Source organism: Onychomys torridus, chromosome 19, assembly GCF_903995425.1.
Source record: "Onychomys torridus chromosome 19, mOncTor1.1, whole genome shotgun sequence".
Lineage (NCBI taxonomy): Eukaryota > Metazoa > Chordata > Mammalia > Rodentia > Cricetidae > Onychomys > Onychomys torridus.
The window spans coordinates 21,995,885-22,016,320 of NC_050461.1; the positions used below are offsets into that span (position 1 = coordinate 21,995,885).

Below are 20,436 nucleotides of genomic sequence, written 5' to 3' on the forward strand. Positions count from 1 at the left end.
TCTCTGTGAGTTCAAGGCCAACCTGGACTACAGAGTGAGTTCCGGGAAAGGAACAAAGCTACACAGAGAAACCCTGTCTGGAAAAAAAACAAAAAACAAAAAAACTTTTTCATGAGATACAATCACTAAATTATATAAATGTAAATAACATTTTCTCTGATGGAAAATTTATTTGGTAAAATTACCTTGCGAAAATATAAAAATAATGTATTCTGAACCAAATACGTATGCTCCCAGGCCGGGAACACAGATTCAATTTTCTCTAAGTGATTGTTGCGGCCTGGAATAGGCTATAGAAAATTGTATAGTTACAGAATGAAGAAAGTAATAAATCAATACATTGATTGGTTATATATACTAATACCAATCATGTTCGTGGTAGAAAGAATGCAAACCCAAGTAGGTAAATCTATAGCACTTAGATGTAGTATTCTTAATTTTAGGGTTGGAGGAATCTAAAAAGTAACTAAGCTCAGTGATGGATTCTAAGTTACTCTGTTAGTCGTGAGAATGCTGTGCTAGACACACAAGTTAAGGCAATTGATTATTAAAGGGACCAGGATAACCTAGGAAAATTTTGGCTCTCTTCTCCCATCCATCTTCCCCCAGTAAACTTAGCTAAAGAATAGTATTTTGCGTATCTTTTAACACAGCACAGCTTCAAGGTGTTCCAGCGCCCCTCTTTTAGTTACTGTTTCTCAAAGGTGTGGTCTTCTCCATATAAACCCCCACGCCTTATAAACTAAAGTTATTGGCTTTATTTTAAAGAGACTGCATTCTCATAAATGCCAAAAGAAGCAACACAGAATCCTTGTCAAACACAGTTTGGGGAGTCTGGCTTCCTTGCCAAAATAGTTTCCCAAACTTCCGGTGGCGTGTAAAATCAACAGTCTCTATCTGCTTTGACCAGGTGTATTGCATGAGGACGTGCTGTAACTCAGTTGGGGTGGGGGCGTTCAGGTGAACCCGGGACGCGTTTGCAAACTCCACCAACGCATCACCTTGGAGGCTTGTGAACCCAACACCTTGCTGGGTTCCATTCCTGGAGTGTTGATTCATCAGAGCCGGCCTGAGGCTTGGGAATTTGCTTTTCTGTCCCGAGTCTCTCCGGTGGTGCAGAAACTGAGGAAATTCCCATCTGCTACTCAAAAGTCTTAAACACACTTCAGAGTTTCCCCGCCCTTCCCAGCACCTCTCCTAAGTCCCCCTGTCAGGTAGGCGCTCCTGGGGTTCAGGGATGATAATGTGCATGGGGTTGGCACAAGAATATTCCTTCCCACTGACCTAAGAAAGAAATAAGGAAGCATATTAAAGTAAAATTACAGTCCAGAAGGTCAGGAAAACTTATGCTCTGGGGAAATCTGTTCCTTGCACGTGATCTGCTGGGCGTCTACACCCAACGCCGCTCTGGCCTCCTCCCCACCCCCAGGGCCTGTGGGTCCCAGCAGCGCCCTAGCCTAGCCTCTCGGGGCAGTGACCGCTGCTCGCCATGGCGTTGCTGGGCACCTTCCTCTGCTGCCTGCTGGCTGGCTGGCTCTGCCACCCGGGCCTCGGGGTGCCCCTGGCGCCCGCCGATCGGGCCCCAACTGTGGGTGAGTAGATCGCAACTGTGCACGGGACTATGGAAGGGACCGGCGAAGCCGCGACCGTGCGTGGGCGACTGGGCATAGGACGCAGCCACGCTGGTCACTGTGGTCCAAGGCCAGATAGCAAGGTCACTGGGCCCGGGCCACCGTGCGGGAAGGGGGAGTCCGTGGGAGCCAGTAGCTAGTCGCCTGCTGGGCGTTTTGTTTACATTCTGGGTCTGGGTTGTTTTGCTCCCGGGGGAAGAAAGCCCAAGCTGCAGTCCGGTGGGAAAGGCTGCTAAGAATTGCTATGGGTACTCCCTAAATCACCCAGTCTGCCCAGAGCTGAGGGGGACAGACAGAGTCCCCACACCTGGGTCCTACACAAAGCGTCCTTCTGTTCTGTTCTGTTCACTGAAGTCGGAGGCTTTTTCTGCTTCTCCAGATCTCCGGGTTTCTCGTACCTCCCAAACTTGCGAGCTCTTCTTTATCCCTTGGTGCACTTGGGTCTTTGCGTGGTGAACAGTTCTGTTCGGTAACACTTAGCCAGTGCCTGCCCCGCCCCCTGCCCCTGCGTCCCCTCGCCCCTCACTCCAGCAGAAGCAGCAGCGAACTAAACTTGTTAAGACGCGAAAAATTCAGCCCCACTCCATAATTACTGAATCCAGACTTGTGGAGATGGGTACCTGGGGCCAGTTAAACACTTCTGATCTCTCTCAAGTTGGGGAATCCATCTTCAGACCGATTGTTTAGTAAGATTGTAGGATGCCTTCTAGGTTTACAAAATTAGGGTCACCTCCCACCCACCTCCCTTGCTGTCTTGAAAAATAATTACTCTAGCTGGGGTGGGGTTGCTAAGAGAAGGGTTCTCTTTTGATTTAGGGAGCTAGCTATACTTGAGACTTTTGGCAGTGCTCAGGACTGAAATTCTGCTGTCTGTCTCCTCGCTAAGCTGCTGGTCTATCTATCTGCACAGGACTTCAGGAATGTTCTGAGGGCGGAGCGGGGCGGGGGGCGGGTCCCTTATCTTTGCCTGAGCATGAAGTGAGCCTAACTTAGTTGTCAAGCCTTTGCAAGCCACAGTTGTATGTCTGGTTTGCCCACTCTGGCAAATAACAATCATAACAGAATCCCCCCACCCCGACTGTGTATGTATGCTGTTGCCTTGCGTTTTTATTCTGCTGAAATTGTGTCTGTCAGTCAGCAGGCTTAGCACCCGGAATTTGCTATTTAAATTGGTGACTCTTCAGGATTTTGACCTAAAAAAAAATCTCAGGCTGCACCACAGGCAAAGTCAGTCAGTCACCTTTTAGAGTTAATTGCTGAAAGCCTTGGTGCAAATTTGCTTGGGGGAGGGAGGGACGGCGTTTCATGTGAATCTTCATTTAGCTTCCTGTTTTGGTAGGGGAGGTGACATGGTTGAATCACCTTCTACTGCCTAGGAAGCCAAGAGAGGCTAACCGAGAGAGGCTGACAGGAGTCCATGACCAGGGGTGTTGACTCAGGGGTTTCATATTGCATGGATTATTTTACATGCTTTCTCCTCTTTCTCCCCTGCACTTCCCCCACCCCCCAACTTCCACCCATCCTGTCCTCTGCTTCTGTTTGCTCTCTCACTGTGTTTAAATTCCCAGGCCTAGTTTTCTCCCTTGCCAACTTGGTGTTGTTTACCTGAATGTGTTTGGCTCCTTTCTTTCTTCCTTCCTTTCTTCCTTCCTTCCTTCTTTCCTTCCTTCCTTCCTTCCTTTCTTTCTTCTTTTTTTAAAAAATTTATTTATTTAGTAGACTGTCATTTACTGGTGTATTTAGCACATAAGAATTGACAGTATAAACAGATAGACCAACCCCTATTTAAACAACTACATACAGTTGTCCCTACGGTCGTAGTTCATTGGGTTTACTGGGACAAGTTCTTAAACGTTCTTTGACTTACATTTTTTTCTTGGAAATTTTGAGCATCTGTCTAGACCAATTCTGAGCATTTATCTGTCTACACATGTGGGAAGCATTATTTCTTGAGATATCTTTGAAAAGATTATCTGCAGAAGAAATAAGCAATTGTGGTAAAGTATTTTGGACTTTGAACTAGAAAATTACAACTCGAATGTGTTACTGACTGTATCACAGGCCAGACTGGTGGCCTTACTCTCTCTCTCTCTCTCTCTCTCTCTCTCTCTCTCTCTGTACAATTTCATTAAATTTAGGAAGTAAAACCTCCAGAGGTTATGACTCATGTAAAGCTATCCTTCAGTGAAACTATTACCCTCTCATTTGTCCATCCAGCAATGTGGCAGAAATAGCACCTTGGCATCTGGAGAAACTGGTTCTCGCTCAGTTTTCATTGACTAGTCACATGATATGGAGGGAAGCCTGACATCTGCCTTTGCCTAAATGTCATTAGTTTTAAATTAAAGAGTCTTTGCTAAGGGCCCACTCTATCAGGCAAATTCTCAGGTCTTGGAACTCTGAACCAGCTACTGGATTCTGTCAGAAGGATGTGTCCTAATCCATTTTAAGTTTCGGATTATGAAAACTTAATCCATTCATGATCTTATTTACCTTAATCTTCACTGCACCTCGTATGTAGATACCATTATCTACTTTCGTGTGAGGCAGCCCATTTGACTAAGTATGTAGGAGGCAGTGTACAGTGGTTACAAGCAACAACATGAGTTCTGCGGTGGGATTCCTGAATCAATGTCCCAGCCCTCTTTATGATATGCGACTTCGGCTTAATCTCTGTGCACTTCAGTTCTCTGTCTGTTATAATGGACAATAATGATGAAAAGCCTAGAGAATGTACTAAACATGTCATAAGTACTTGATGAAATTGAACGGTTATGTGCAAATGAGGAAATTCAATTTCAGATGGCAGGTTTTCTAAAATAACGATAGCAAAACTAAAAAGGAGCTTGCTCAGTGTCGTGTGCCTTCTAAGGACATGCTCTCTGCTATAGCTAAGATACCTATTACCTTACAGGACACCATTACATTTCCATCTGACAGATGAAACACGCTAAGGTCACACAGCCAACTTTAATTACTGGGTGGCCGAGATTATGTCGGAAGTCAAGCTGTCTGACTCTGGTGTCACAACACAATGCCATTCTGTTTTATGTGTAGTTACTGCATGTTTACATTCTACAAATAGTATGAACACAGGTTTACATAAAAGTGAGATGGAAGGGCAACTGGTATGATAATTCCAGTCAATCTGCCTCCTCTGCTTTGTGTACTGGGATAGGGTATAGCTGAACTCGAGATAAAGTTTAGGGCATTTTCTGCTTTGTGTGGAAAGAAAGAAATTACTCTTGGCTGATGTTTTCAAAGACTGATTAAGTACTGAGTAATTGACCACAGATACTTCCTTAAACTTCCATCTGGATTTCATGTCTTCTACTTCTTACATGTAAACCCTTGTTATAAAATTATGATGACATTGGCAAGAACTGACCCCCCAAAACAATAACTTGTCCTTGCTGCTTAGCGAGTCCACTGGTGTTTTAATTTCATTTCTGTGGCTATAGTCACATGATTGCCTTACTGTTGCTGGGAAGCCAGAGCAGGAACATAAGGCAGCTGGTCACATCCACAGTCAAGAGCAGACAGAGAAGAAATGATCCGTGCTTACTTGTGCCCAGTTCTCTCTCTACTTACACAATCCAGGATCATGTTCCTTGAGACTAGTGCCTGCCACTGTAGACTGAATCTTTCTACATCAGGACACAAGAGTTCCTCATAGGCATGTTTCAAATCAACAGTCAAAACATCATCATAACTGTTTTCACTGTGTTTTTCCATTGGGTTTTATCATTTTTGCATAGATTAAAAAGTTTGCATCCTACTGGTTATTGCTGTTTCTTCTGGTATAGTTCATCTGTAAACTGAAAACAGAGTGAGTTCAAAACTCTTTTAAGTATGTTTGGAGGGTTATTTTGAAGAGCAATTGAAGAGAACAGTCTGAAAAAATGCAAAGAATATACTCACTAAATAAGTATGATAATTAAAATAAGGAAAATGTTTGATTTTCTGTGATTCCAAAATTTTGTTCTGCTGTCCTAAAGGTTCCTATGCTTTCAGAAAAGTAAAAAAAAAAAATACAAACAAAAAAAAACCATCATGGCTGTTAAAGCTGGACACATGTCAGCATTGAAGAAGTTAATTATATATGAGAGAGCAACACAATGGTGGAATTTATGTATACATTATATGTAAGGAAACTTGAAAGCTCTTCAACATATGGGCTCCCTTATATGCGGGATCATATATAAGTTGTGTATGCTCACCAAATTTCCTATTTGAGTCACTGTATTAGTGAACTTTTGTTGCTGTGATAAATGCCACTATCAAGACAACTTCTAGAAGGTAGAGTTTATTTGAGTTTCTAGATCCAGGATAGGAAGGCATGGCATATGGGGCTGGATCAGGAAGCTCAATGGTCACATCGTCAACCACAAATGGAAAACAGAGGGGGCTGGGGGTTGGGGGATATGGACTCTCAGAACCCATCCCACTATTATGTACTTCCTCAACCAAGGCTATACCTCCTCAAGATTCCTTAACTCCACTAATTGGGGACTAACTATTCAAATACCTGAGCCTGTGGGGATATTTCTCATTCAAAACACACCCAACATTAGTTTCTTTACTATAGACTCAAAATGGTAAGTCCAACTTCATAGAGTCTGTTTAAGAATGAAGTGATACAACATATACAAGTTTCTTAATACCATATCTGTCATATAAACTACACCTGGCTGCCAGGCAGGGGTGGCGCACGCCTTTAATCCCAGCACTCAGGAGGAAGAGCCAGGCAGATCTCTGTGAGATTGAGGCCAGCCTGGTCTACAGAGCGAGATCCAGGACAGACACCAAAGCTACACAGAGAAACCCTGTCTTGAAAAAAACAAATAAATAAATAGATAGATAGATAGATAGATAGATAAACTACACCTGGCATATAACACAGATTCATAGTGAAAGATACCATTACTTGCTCTAATAATTCTTTCAATGAAATAGTATTTCTTAATACGATTTCCATGTAGGATTACTGCAAAAATAGATTTGGTTTTCCCAGTAGAAAATTTGTCTTTTAAGAACTGCATCCCATAATATAAACATTGAGTACAAGTGTATGATGGTTTTACTTCTGATTAGTTAGCTTTAAAGAACATCTAAGCAATCATGTGTTTGTGTCATGGCTTCTAGTAAAGATTTGGTTTTTTCCTGTAAGAGAGAGAAATTGTATAAGAATTAACTGAGATAAACATTTCCTGATTCTGCACTCTATCTACTTGTGCAGTCTTGGTACAGCAGACAGTATTTTTAAGTGATTGTTTTTCTACAAGAGTAAAGCCAATAATTTTTCAATTCTGCAAGAAGACATGCTATTGAGACACAATAGGATACGCTCTCACTGGCCTCTCAGAAAGATGACATCAAGCGTTTCATTGTGCAATCTCATCTTTCTTAGAGTCTTTGCTGAGTAATAAAGCTAACTCTGGACTCATTGGTTTCACACATGAAAGTTGTATGTTCTTCTGTTATTTGAAGCTTCTTCATCTCACGGGAGAGAGTGGTACTAACTTTGTAGTGTAAGAACCCTGCAATTGTGACAACTTCATTCTGCGGCAAGGGGAGCAGATGTCTTGGTTTTACTTTAAACACAAATTTATTGGTATTTCTTTTCTAACCAACAGGACAGTTTTGGCACGTGACTGACTTGCATCTAGACCCGACTTACCACATTACAGATGACCACACCAAGGTGTGTGCTTCATCTAAAGGTGCAAATGCCTCCAATCCTGGCCCCTTTGGAGATGTTCTGTGTGACTCTCCATATCAACTTATTTTGTCAGCATTTGATTTTATTAAGAATTCAGGACAAGAAGCATCTTTCATGATATGGACAGGGTAAGAACTTATATAAACTCTTAATTATGTAGTATTGTCCTACACTGTGGCAATCTTCGTTAGTGTGCTAAATTTCATAAAGAATTGTTTGTTTTAAAGCATGCTAGGTCTTATGCTACAGTGAAAGGTCCCAGTGCAAACTGGACTAAGTTAAAAAGGAAACAGAGGGAGCATGGAGTTGGGAGGGAATGGGGGGTGGGTGTTGATCTAGGATGAGTTAATGGGAATTGGAAGTGACTATGACCATGGTAAATTGTATGCATATGTGCAACTCTCAGAATTAATAAAACCTATTATGTAAAAAAAAAATACTAGACCACATTAGTAAATATTATTAATGATAAAGACAGTTTTAACCATCCTGTGGGCTTTTTTCCTGTGGAATAGACTTTATAAATATGTTTGTGCTAACTAAGAGATGATTCCATGAGTAACACACTTGCATCAGTTTCTTGTAATATGAATTAATATGACAATAAGTTTTGGTCAAATAATTAAGAACAGAAGATAACAATGGGTGCTAACCTGTGATGACAGTTTTGTGAAGCATCATTTTATGGGGGGGGGGAATAATCAACTAGGTCCATCCATCAGAATACTATGTTCAAGACTGTATTTCTAATTCCTGAGTACAGGCTATATAGCTAATCTTTATAAGGTGTTTACTTTGTGTGGAGGACTGTTTTAATTAATTTCTATTCTGCAACTTATTAATATTTATATCCCTTGATCATATTATTTCCATGATAGAGGGGAGGAAATGAAGACACTGAGATTCTAAACAACTCGCCCACATGTATATAATTACTTGTTGGTAAAACAGATATTTGAATCTATGCTTTTAGTCCTACAGTCTACACTTTTCTGATTCTGTGCTGTTTCTTATAAATCTTCAGCCAGGGTGCAAAATAGGCTAGAATTTCCTGTATTACCACCTACCTCCTTTTCTATTATCAGTAGATGAAGAGTATTTATCTCACCCCATCCCCCTACCCTTTTTGAGGTTGTGTTCTGCTATGTAGTTCAAGCTGATCTTGAAATACTGGGCTCAACCCATCCCTTACTTCAGTCTACTGAATAGTAGGAACTATGGGTATGCCATCACCATTGGCTACTCTCTGACTCTTTTAACTTACTATTCTAAAGTAGACATCTATGATAGCTACAACAAGTTATCACCCACAAATCTAGTGATTTTATTCTTTATATTTCTGTCTCCTTTTCAGGGATAGCCCACCTCATGTCCCAGTACCTGAACTCTCTACAGGCACTGTTATAAAGGTGATCACTAACATGACAATGACCGTCCAGAGCCTCTTTCCAAACCTCCAGGTTTTTCCTGCCCTGGGCAATCATGATTACTGGCCACAGGTAAAACTGACCTCAGCTTCCAGACGTGCTTAGATAATTTCCCTATTAATAGTGTCAAAATTATGACAAGGGTCGGGTATAAGAATGGATCTCAAGGAAGTACTCTTGTGATAACCATCAAGGAAGGTTATGGGTGTTTTCAAATGATTAAAAAAGAACAATTCATAAACTATTGTGCCAATAATGTTCTTTAGAAGTAAATTTCATAGTTTATGGATTTTTAGTTCTTTTTTTTTGTTATAAATTTCTTTAGTTCCCCCAGTCCTTTCAATATATTTTCTTATTCGTTTGCCATTTCCATAATAGGCCTATAAAACAAGGTTAATATAGACAGGTGTTTCCATTTTTCCAAACTTGTAGACATATGAAGATCAACACATTCTGTTTTAAGGTAGATTATTATTATGGACACAAGTAGGAAGACTATTAAAATAAATAAATGTCTGTGTTCCAATCCAGCTTATCCAATTCCGATGTAATTCAAAACAAAAATTATTTTCAGGATATTCAATACTTGATGTGACCTGACTCCAGTCACTCACAGAAGCGATTTGTAAAGGTACCTGTGCATACTTAGCTATGGGACAGTGTTCTGTTACAGTTGTGAAAAACTCAAGCTGGACAGTGGTGGTGCATGCTTTTAATCCTAGCACCAGAGGCAGAGACAGGTGGCTCTCTGTGAGTTTGAAGCCAGCCTGGTCTATAGAGCGAGTTCCAGGATAGCCATGAGTACAAAGAGAAACACTCTCTTGAAAAACAAAAAAACCAAAACAAAACAAAACAAAAAGGATCAATTTGTACAGAGGTTTGTTCATGAGAATTTATAGTTCCATCATTCTCTGGTCAGAGAACTTGCTTAGCCTTAGGCAATTCTGTTGCTGGATTTTTTTTCTGTGTCCCAGCCTGCCAGTGGTCAGGACAAATCTCTCCCACTCACATCGCCCAAGTAAGCACACAGAGGCTTATATTAATTATAACTGCATGGCCATGGCTCAAATTTTTAGCTAGCTAGCTCTATATCTCAAATTAACCATAACTATTAATCTATGTATCACCACATGTTCTGTGGCTTTACCTGCGTCATATTACATATTGCTCCTTTGGTGGCTCACTGGCATCTCCGCCATCTTCTTCCTGTCTCTCTCTTTGAATTTCCCACCTACCTCTAAGCTGCCTTGCCATAGGCCAAACGGCTTTATTTATCAACCAATCAAAGCAACACATATTCACAGCATATGGAAAGACATTCTTCTATCACAATTCACATGTCTTTCTTCTATAGGTCACTCACTTACAAACAAGAGTGACAATATTTACCTTGCAAAGCTTTTGTGCATATCAGTGATAATATATGAAAAGAGTGTAACCTATTTCCTGGTACCTCATAAGCCCTCAGTAAGTAAAGTTGTGGTCATTAAATCATATCCCAGGTGAATTTTTTTTTTTTAAATTTCTTTGGGATTTTACTTTATCTTCATCCTAGTTTTTGTTCAAAGCTTAAAGCAATTCAAAGACATAAATACTGACTTCTAAATTGTTCTTTCTGTAGGTAAATCAGGCTGCATATATACAAATTACATTTTCCCCCAGGCTGCATATATACAAATTACATTTTCCCCCATTTCTAGATTATGGGTTTTACTGATGAGGATTGAATCCAGGGTCTCCCACATTCTAAACCCAAGGTCTCCCACAAACTAATCAGGTACTTTCCCTTGAATCTGATTTTCAGTTCCTACCTTGTGATTTTTTTTCCCCCGATTACTTCTTTTCTTTCTGCCTCTGCCTCTGTCTCATGAATGCTGGGATTAAAGGCTTGCATCACCATACCCACCTGATCTTTTATTAATGTAAAAACATGGTTTTTTACTGTTTCATACACAAGTACTGTATTTATGTCATTTCTACCTTTCCTTCTCCCCTCCTATAACTCCTCTTGTGTTCCCTGGCTCTCTTCCACCGCATAGCTTTAGATATATCGAATATTACACGAAAATTTCAGAATAGATTCCCCTAAAGACTGCTATCTGGGATATAATTTTAAGAGAGTGCTGAATGTGTAAAATTCTGCCATTAAAAGCCTCTAAACCTGCAGGATAACTCCACAAACATACACAGTGATAGGTAACTACCTCACCTGTTCATCAGAGGCAGATTACTTACCCAGAAGTTCTTTCCCATTACTACTCAAGTTAGCAGTATGGACCAGGGTTTCTATTTACTTCTACATTGTTAAGTCTGGTGCTGCCAAGTTCATGGGTAAGGTCCTTTCTTATTATAGCTCATTTCTGTATGGTAGTCAGGTCTCAGCCCAAAAGGAAAAAAATATTTTTAAAACCCCCCCCCCCCCCCCGTGTGTGTGTGTGTGTGTGTGTATGTGTGTGTGCATATGAGGCTAGAGACATCAGATCCTTTGGGATTGGTGTTACCGGCAGTGTAAGCCACCCAACATGACTGGTGGGAACCAAACTTAGTCCTCTTCAGTACATATTCTTAATTGCTGAGCTGTCTCTTCAGCTCCTAATTTTTAAATATATTTTATTTTATTTTATTTTTTTAGTTACAATGGATTACAACTTAGCCCTCCACAAAGAGTCTAATGCAAATCACAAGCACTCAGGCAGAAATCTGACTCTTGAAGGAATTGCGCAGCTTTGGAATAGTATTCTAAATGACTTTATTAAAATCTTAAGTCATTAAATTTTCTCTACTCTTACAGCGTGCTACACCAGTCCTGTGTGTGCAGGCTCAAACCTGCCTTCATTGTCTTGGGAACACACTTGATCTCATCAGCCATCTAAACCCTGCCCAGGCCCTAAGCATGAGCATCTCTCTGCACATAGCACACACCTCTGTGCTTTTGTGTTTATGTCTGGATCATGTATTTTTCTTTAATGCCAACTTGAAATTGTTGCTCAATCCCTACTTTAAATGCCACCTTCACTCCTTGCCTGACATGATCGTCTTCTTCTGTTCTCCTAGGACCTCTATGGTAGCTCTTGGCAATATGTCCTACAGTTAGTGCATCAGCTTTTGTCTACCTTTTCTCTGCTAGGTTATGCAAATTTCTTAAAGACAGAAAATTTAGTGCCTACAGATGACTAACATAGTCAGCACTCAAGCAATATTCCCATTAATTAATCCAAATATCTTTAAAGTTTCAATTATGGGTTGTCTTCTTTGTGGCCAGGACCAACTGCCAATAGCCACCAGCAAGGTCTACAGTGCTGTAGCTGACCTCTGGAAACCATGGTTGGATGAAGAAGCTATTAGCACTTTAAAGAAAGGTTAGTGGAATGCTCCTTTGCTTCCCTTTTGATTACTTGTTTAGACTTAAATCTTTAACATTTGGTTGCATCTCCCAATTCTAGATGGTCTTTGTGTCTACTTTGTAGGAAAGCTAGTAAACAGCAGTGAGACTTTAGGACACATGTGAACTGGTGTATCTTGTGAAGGAGCTCTTTGCCTTGATGTCCCACCCTCAACCATGATCACATGAAGAAAAAGCTGAACTTTGAATGTGAATATGAATGAAAGTGTATGTTTTAAATTGGAAAATGGATTGAGAAGAAAGATTAGATACTTTTACCTCAAAAGCACAATGTTATGAAGGAACAGCTGGTAAAGCAAGAATAGCTAAGGTTTTCAGATGGGCCTTGAGATGTGTAGACAAGTACCATAAGGAGTACATGGTGAGTCTTTCCTTCCCATCCCATGGGCAGCCCATGAGAAGATGGTGAGTGAAGCTGTGCGGAGACCATAGCAGTTCCAAGGGAAGATGTAAATGCAAGCAGAGGCAGCCCCAGAGAGGGCATGTGACATGCAGTCAAGAAGGCCATAGGACTCCCCAACTAAAGCTGATGTCCCACTGCTGTGTACAGTAGATGTCAGCCACAGAGTTAAAATTTAATGTTTATCCTGCTGAAAGTCCATCTCGCTTCTGTCTGAGCCTTCTCTGTTGTTTTCCCATTCCTCTCTTTTGGAATAGTAATGTGTGTTTAGTAAGCATTTCAGCACGGTAATAAAATACCTGAGATAAACAAGGAAGGAAGATTCATAATTTAAATAATAGGACTCAGCTTAAGTCCTATTATTTAAAACTAGGAGCTAGTGCATATATTGTTATTTTTTTATTTTTTGAGATTAAAATATAATTGCATAATTTCTCCTTTCCCTTTCCTTCCTCTAATTCTCTCATGTATCTCTCCCCTCTTGCTCTTTCAATGCATGAGTGCTTTTTCTTCGTTGTTACTTATGTGACTAGATAAATGATAGATAGATAGATAGATAGATAGATAGATAGATAGATGGATGGATGGATGGATAGGTAGGTGGGTGGATGGATGGATAGATATGTAGGTAGGTGGATCAATGGATGGATAGATAGGTAGGTAGGTAGATAGGTAGGTATGTAGATAGATAGATAGATAGATAGATAGATAGATAGTTAGATAGATAGATAGATACAATAGATACGATAGATAGGTAGACAAATAGAAATAAAGATATATACATATATATGTATATAGAGAGATAGATAGATAGATAAATAGATAGGTGGATGGATGGATAGATAGGTAGGTAGAGAGGTAGGTAGATAGATAGATAAACAGATAGGTAGACAAATAGAAAGAAAGAAAGATATAGATAGATAGACAGACAGTCAGACAGACAGACAGATAGATAGCTTGCTAAATACACGAATACAACCTGCTCAGTCTGTATAATGTTACTTGTATGTATATATTTCCAGAGCTGACCATTTGGTATTGGATAATCAGTTGGTATCTCTTGCCTGGGGAAGACTATTTCTCCCATTTTCATTATTCCTTAGTTTCCTGTAGCTCTTTATCTAAGGTGGGTCCCTTGGGAGCTATTTTCCTTCCACGTTAGCATGTCTACTGGTATTGTCCTTGTTCAGATTGTGTTTAGGCAGCCATATTCGGTGAGACTACTATAGAGGTGTCGTTTCTCTAACAGTAGAACACACAATCTCGTAGGAAACTCCCCAGTCCTCTGGCTCTTACAATCTCTCTTCCCTGTCTTCCACTGGGAAGTTGTGTTGTAGATGTGGCAGTTGGGATGCAATTCCACAGCCCTGCATTTTGAGCTGTTGTGGTTTACTGTAATATAAATTACTAATTTTTTTAAATCAGTTTCATTTCCTACTACCCAAACATGCATATTTGATGCCACTGCTCTTCCCTCATAATCTTATACATTGGACCTGACCCATGGTTCCCTTTCAGTTAATGTTAACTTAGATTCTTACCCTGTGAGAATGCCAGTCTGCATTGTTAGCCATAAGAATTCACTTTCACAGTATCTACATGTTTGTGTATTCACCTTCCTAAAGTGTGCTTTCCATTTGTTTTTACAGGTGGCTTTTACTCCCAGAAAGTTGCAAGTAATCCAGACTTGAGGATCATTAGCCTAAATACAAACCTGTACTATGGCCCGAATATCATGACCCTGAATAAGACAGACCCAGCAAATCAATTTGAATGGTTGGAAAATACACTCAACAGCTCTCTGCAAAATAAGGAGAAGGTAGATCCTCTAGACTAGAATTAGCAGAATCAGGAATTAATAAATGCCTTAAAAATCAAGATTTAAAAACAAAGTGGACTCAGGTCAGTGTTCTTATACTATCCAACAGTCCAGTACAAATGAGATATATGTTATAATGAATCATTGCATAATTGCAGCTTTTCCCCTTAGTCTCAGAAACAGAAGAGAAAGTGTATTTGCTTTCCAAATTTTAGTTAGTATATGTTCAGTCATGAGTATCCAGTGTTGTAGAATATTATTTTAAGGTGTGTTACTTTTGTTAATGTTGCATTTGTTTAACTCTGCGAAGCTGTGTTACTGTGTGTGTCTAAAACACCTGATAGTCTCAGAAAGAGCTGAATGGCCAATAGTGAGGTGGGAGAGAGAAACAGGCAGGGCTGGCAGACAGAGAGGATAAATAGAAGGAGAAATCTGGGAGAAAAAGAAAGAGCCAGAGAAGGAGGAGGACTCCAGTGGCCAGCCACCCAGCTACATAGCAAGCCATGAAGTAAGAGTGAGATTTATAGAAATAAGAGAACGGGAAAAGCACAGGGGCAAAAGGCAGATGGGTTAATTTAAAGTTCAGAAAAGCTGGCTAGAAACAAGCCAAGATAAGGTTGGGCATTTATAATTAAGAATAAGCCTCCATGTGTGATTTATTTGGGAGCTGGGTGGGGGCCCCAAAAAGGAAAACCAACAACAATCCAGCTGTCATTTAGTAATGATAAATGTGCAAACAAGCTGTCATGTGCCTCCTTGTATTTCTTTTTTCAGGTATATATCATAGCACACGTGCCAGTGGGTTATCTTCCTTATGCAACTGGTACCCCAGCAGTGAGGCAGTACTACAATGAGAAACTGGTGGATATTTTCAGAAAATACAGCTCTGTCATTGCAGGGCAGTTCTATGGCCACACCCACAGAGACAGCCTTATGGTTCTTTCCGATAAAAAAGGTAATGAAGGTGACCTGTATGCAGGTTCCGGGCCACCTTACTGGAGCATAGTTGTGACTGACCAGTGTGTTTACTAATCATGGCATTTAAAGCATTGTTTAAAAGCAAAGTCCCTTGCCTTTTCTTATTTATCTTGAATGGTTATATGCTGAGTGCCCAAATCATAGGATTAGACATGTGACTAGATTTCTTCAATATAAGCTCTGGTCAGCTGTGCAGGGCCAGAATTGCTTATTTGGCATTCACACAGAAGCCACTGAAAGCCTTAGCTGACTCCAAGTTTCTGCTAGACTCTTGGTTTGGAGTAATAATACTGTTTGTTGCTTACCTGCTACACTCAAATTTCTCTTTATATGACTCTGTTTTTATGCCTCAGAATTTAAAGTACAGATCACAATTCACAGACTTCCTTAAAATATTTAGCATATTCTTAATTGCTCTTGTCACTTACAGTAAAAGGAAGGAAAACTAGAAGTTATAGCAAGAAACAATAAAAGTTTGCTTTTATAGAGACAAGAGGGAAACAAGTTGCATTTTCTTCAGTATTTTGACAATATTTTTGAAATGTTTATAAGAACAAATTATCTTATAACAATGACTACTTTAAAGTTTGATTTTTTTTTATATCATAATATGACTTTTTTTATTAGAGATTCACTATGGAGCTCTGTCATATAACTCACTATGTAGACCAGGCTGACCTCAAATTCACAAAGATCTACCTGCCTATGCTTACCCCAGTGCTGGATTAAAGGCATGTGCCACCATGCTCAAACATAAAATTGGTTTATGGTTCTTATAATAGATATGTTATAAAGTATGTTAATATTTTGATTTTGATTTTTAATTTTTTTTTGAAGCAGAGTCTCACTGTGTAGCTCTGACTGGCCTGTAACTCATTATATAAACCTGGCTGGCCTCAAACTCACATCTACCTGCCTCTTTCTCCCAAATGCTGGGATTAAAGGCTTGTGCCAATCAAATTATTATATAATTATTGAAACTTTGCTTTAGTCATGATGAAAAAAAAAGATCAGTTTTTGTTGTTGTTGTTGTATGTGTGTGTCTGAGCATGTAAGTTATGGTAGACTTGTTTTTTTGTGAAAACATTTCAAATATATATAGGCTGAGAATATGATCAACAAATCCCTGTTTACTTATCATTTGTACTGAATATGTATCAAGATCTTGCGGTATTTATTTATCATCTATATATTGTCTTTCAAGATCTTGTTGTATTTCTTTATTTAGCATATATCTATTCATTCTCTATCATCTTGGTCATCACTGTCATCTATTTCTCGATCAATCATCTGTTTGGCTAAAATCTACTATCTGTGTTCTGTCATCTATGTCTGTATCAATCATCTATATCTCATATATCTGCTACCTATCTATCTGTCTGTCTATCTATCTATGTATCTATCTATCTATGTATCTATGTATCTATCTATCTACCTATCATCTGTCTGTCTATCTATCTATCAATCATCTTTTATCTATCTAATCTATAACCTACCTGTCTGTCATCTATCTGCTATCTATTTATCTGGTGTTTAAAAGGGACTTTCAAAAATAAAGTCAGTTATAGCTCTGTATAATTGTATATTCATTGTTAGAAAATATAAGTAATTTATATGACCATAATAACATTAATCTGCTTAGCAAAATCAGTATTAGTTCTTTGGTTTTGGTATTAAATACTCTTATTTCCTCAAAAGTAACACTTAGTGCTTTGAGGCAATTACAATTGGAGGATTAATCAATGGGCACATAATATTTGTCTATTGATCTCTTAACCTAAGCTATTCATAATTTTAAGTTTAAATTAAAATGTTATAATGTATACCTGACTTTTTGGTGTTTTTTTGGCCCAGGAAGTCCAATAAATTCTGCATTTGTGGCGCCTGCTGTCACACCAGTGAAAGGAGTTTTACAAACAGAGACAAATAATCCTGGTGTCCGACTATTTCAGTACAAACCTGGTGATTATACATTGCTGGTAAGTTGGAGCAGTTCAGTTGACCCCACCTGTATACATTTATATATGTCTTTGAAGTTTTCATTCTTTTAGTAGAATGTTTCTCAGCAAGCCATGAAAGAGGCACTTGATGCTGATATCTCATGGTATCCTTATTTAAAGATTATAGGTGAAGGTTTCCTCTGTCCACCCGGCTCCTGCAGCCATTCAGACCCAAGTAAACACACAGAGACTTATATTACTTATAAACTGTATGGCCATGGCAGGCTTCTTGCTATCTAGTCTTATATCTTAAATTAACCCATTTCTATTAACCTGTCACGTGGCTTGTGGCTTACTGGTACTTTTACATCTTGCTTCCTCTGTGTCTGGCTGGTGACTCCTGACTCAGCCTTCCTGTTCCCAGACTTCTCTTCTCTGCTTATCCCGCCTATACTGTCTGCCTGGCTACTGGCCAAGCAGCATTTTATTTATTAACCAATAAGAGCAACACATTCACAGCATACAGAGCAATATCCACAGCAAAAGATGTTGTCTGTTGTCATCCCTATGGGTGGGTAGGTAAAGTTTGCTTGTGGGAGGTGACCATCTCTTTAAGGGCTTCCTGACCATTTTTATATGTTTGTTTTAAGACTAGGTCTCATGTAGCACAGGCTGGCCTAAAATGTATGGTATTCTTGATACTTCTGATCCCCTTTGCCTCTATCTCCCAATGTCTGGGATTCCAGGTATGCACTCCCATGCCCAGATTTATGGGGTGCAGAGACTGAGCTCAGGACTTTGCCTATACAAGGCAGGCAGGCACTTTAATAACTGAGCTACATCCCAAGCCCTGATCTTGTCACTTTTTCCAAGCTTTCACTGGATGTATATAGCCTTATTTGTGTACTTTGATACATACTATTGTCCTCCCTAAGAATAAACATAAATTCTTCTTCTTCCAAACTGATGCCTTCAGTACTCTACTGATTTCTATCCGCTATTAGTGGTCATCTCTATCCGTGAGATTTTAAGGTACTTTATTTTGTACATCTCACTGTGTATCTGGATGATGTACTATTATATTTTTTCATTAGTTTGAAAATTTTAAAAAGCAATATAAGTTTTTGGTATTGAGATGTGTGTGTATGTGTGTGTGTGTGTGTGTGTGTGTGTGTGTGTTTCGAGACAGGTTTTCTCTTTGTGTAGCCCTGGTTGCCCTGGAACTAGCTCTGTAGACCAGGCTGGCCTCAAACTCACAGAGATCTACTTGCTTCTGCCTCTCAAGTGCTGAGATTAAAGGCATGCATCACCATTGCCCAACTGAAGTGAAGTCCTTATAGAAATGTATTTGGGCCATATTTTGAAACCACTCTGAACTGGGGTTCTTATTTTCTTTATTATAGGACATGTTGCAGTATTATTTGAATTTAACGGAAGCAAATCTAAAAGGAGAATCCAACTGGACACTGGAGTATGTACTGACTCAGACCTATGGTGTTGCAGATCTACAGCCAAGGAGCTTGCATGAACTGGCTAAACAATTTGCTGCCATAGACAGCAAGCAGTTCCTGAAATACTACCATTATTTTTATGTGAGTTACGACAGCAGTGTAACTTGTGATCAGAAATGCAAGATCTTACAGATCTGTGCAATTATGAATCTTGATAGCATTTCCTACAATGATTGCCTTAAACAACATTTTATGAAGCACAGCCAGTAGTATTTCAGTCATATTCTTAGGGAAAAAAATCACGTCGCGGTGCTTCGGCGATCGGTTTGTGAAGTTCTGACTCAGGTCAGAAGAACTACTCTCTGAGCTTTCTTATTTGTGAGTCTCAGATACTGACATCAGTAACGTTCAGAACTTTTACACATCGAGTACATGTAAACTGTTCATTTGCAGAGTGATATCTGCACATAAATACCTATGTCTTCCAATTTTGCACAATTTTATACCTACCTTATGTCCTTGTAAAAATTTTCATCTATGCAATAAAGCAGGTGACTTCTCTATGGATGTTACGGAGTTCTGTTTATTTTTTTGTTTTGGATTTTGAGACTGCTGTGGGATGTTCTGTATGTTAAATGTGTTGCTTTGATTGTTTAATAAATAAAATGCTGCTTGGCCAGTAGCTGGGCAGGAAGTATAGGCAGGGCAAGGAGAGAATTGAATTATGGGAACAGGAAGGCTGAGGCAGAGAGACGCTGCCAGCCACCGCCATGAGAAGATGTTAAGATACCGGTAAGCCACGAGCTATGTGGCAACTTATACATTAATAGAAATGGGTTAATTTAAGATATAAGAACAGTTAGCAAGAAATCTGCCATGGCCATACAGTTTGTAAGGCAATATAAGTCTCTGTGTGTTTACTTGGTTGGGTCTGAGCGGCTGCGGGACTGGCGGGTGAGAGAGATTTGTCCTGACTGTTGGCCAGGCAGGAAATCTCTAGCTGCATGAGACAGGGTCTCATGCTATAAGCTTGGGCTGCACGGGAACTCACTGTCTAGTTTAGGCTGGCCTGGAATTCAGGAGTGATCCCCTTGTCTCAGTCTCCCAAGGGTTGGGATTGTAGTCATAAGCTACCAGGTCTGGTGGTACTTTTAATGCCTCCTGTATTTTTAGTATGAAATTTTTCAGTCTTTTCATTCAGTCTTGATAACGCCTCATGTGTACACTTTACTTCAAATGGTTTTCATCAAATGTGTAAATGGACACTAGTATTGTTTGCTTGTCCTGTCTACTCTTGGGAAAGTACTATGGTCTCCTTAGGGCCATCTCTGAGTCTTCAGATCACCATGTGCATGTCCTGCCCAGTTTTCTTCCTTTTGTATTCTTGTACTAGTAATCTGTAAGAATGAGAGTCACAGATGGTGTCCTTACTGCAAATTTACTGCAGATGCATCTATATAATGATGATACTATATCCCAAATAATCCACTGTCAGTTGAAAATGGTCACGTGTTCTCTAGATGACTCATTTTAGTAATGTGTATTTTGCCAAAAGCATAAAGCTAGAACTTCAGTGGGCTTCTGTGTGGAGCATGCAGCTGATTCTGGACCTCCTTTCTGAATAAAACCTGAGGCTTGCTAGTAGTGAGACTTGCTAATTTCATC

General features: G+C 39.7%; 1 protein-coding gene across 1 annotated transcript; it reads left to right on the forward strand.

Moving 5' to 3' along the window:
• Nucleotides 1–1,368: 1,368 nt before the first annotated feature.
• Smpdl3a (sphingomyelin phosphodiesterase acid like 3A) lies at nt 1,369–19,338 on the forward strand. Its single transcript, XM_036168904.1, has 8 exons — nt 1,369–1,592; nt 7,268–7,481; nt 8,708–8,852; nt 12,043–12,139; nt 14,233–14,402; nt 15,177–15,357; nt 17,235–17,359; nt 18,724–19,338. Exons 1-8 carry the CDS (start codon nt 1,490–1,492, stop codon nt 19,039–19,041), a joined length of 1,353 nt encoding a protein of 450 aa, XP_036024797.1. The 5' UTR covers nt 1,369–1,489; the 3' UTR covers nt 19,042–19,338.
• Nucleotides 19,339–20,436: the final 1,098 nt, after the last annotated feature.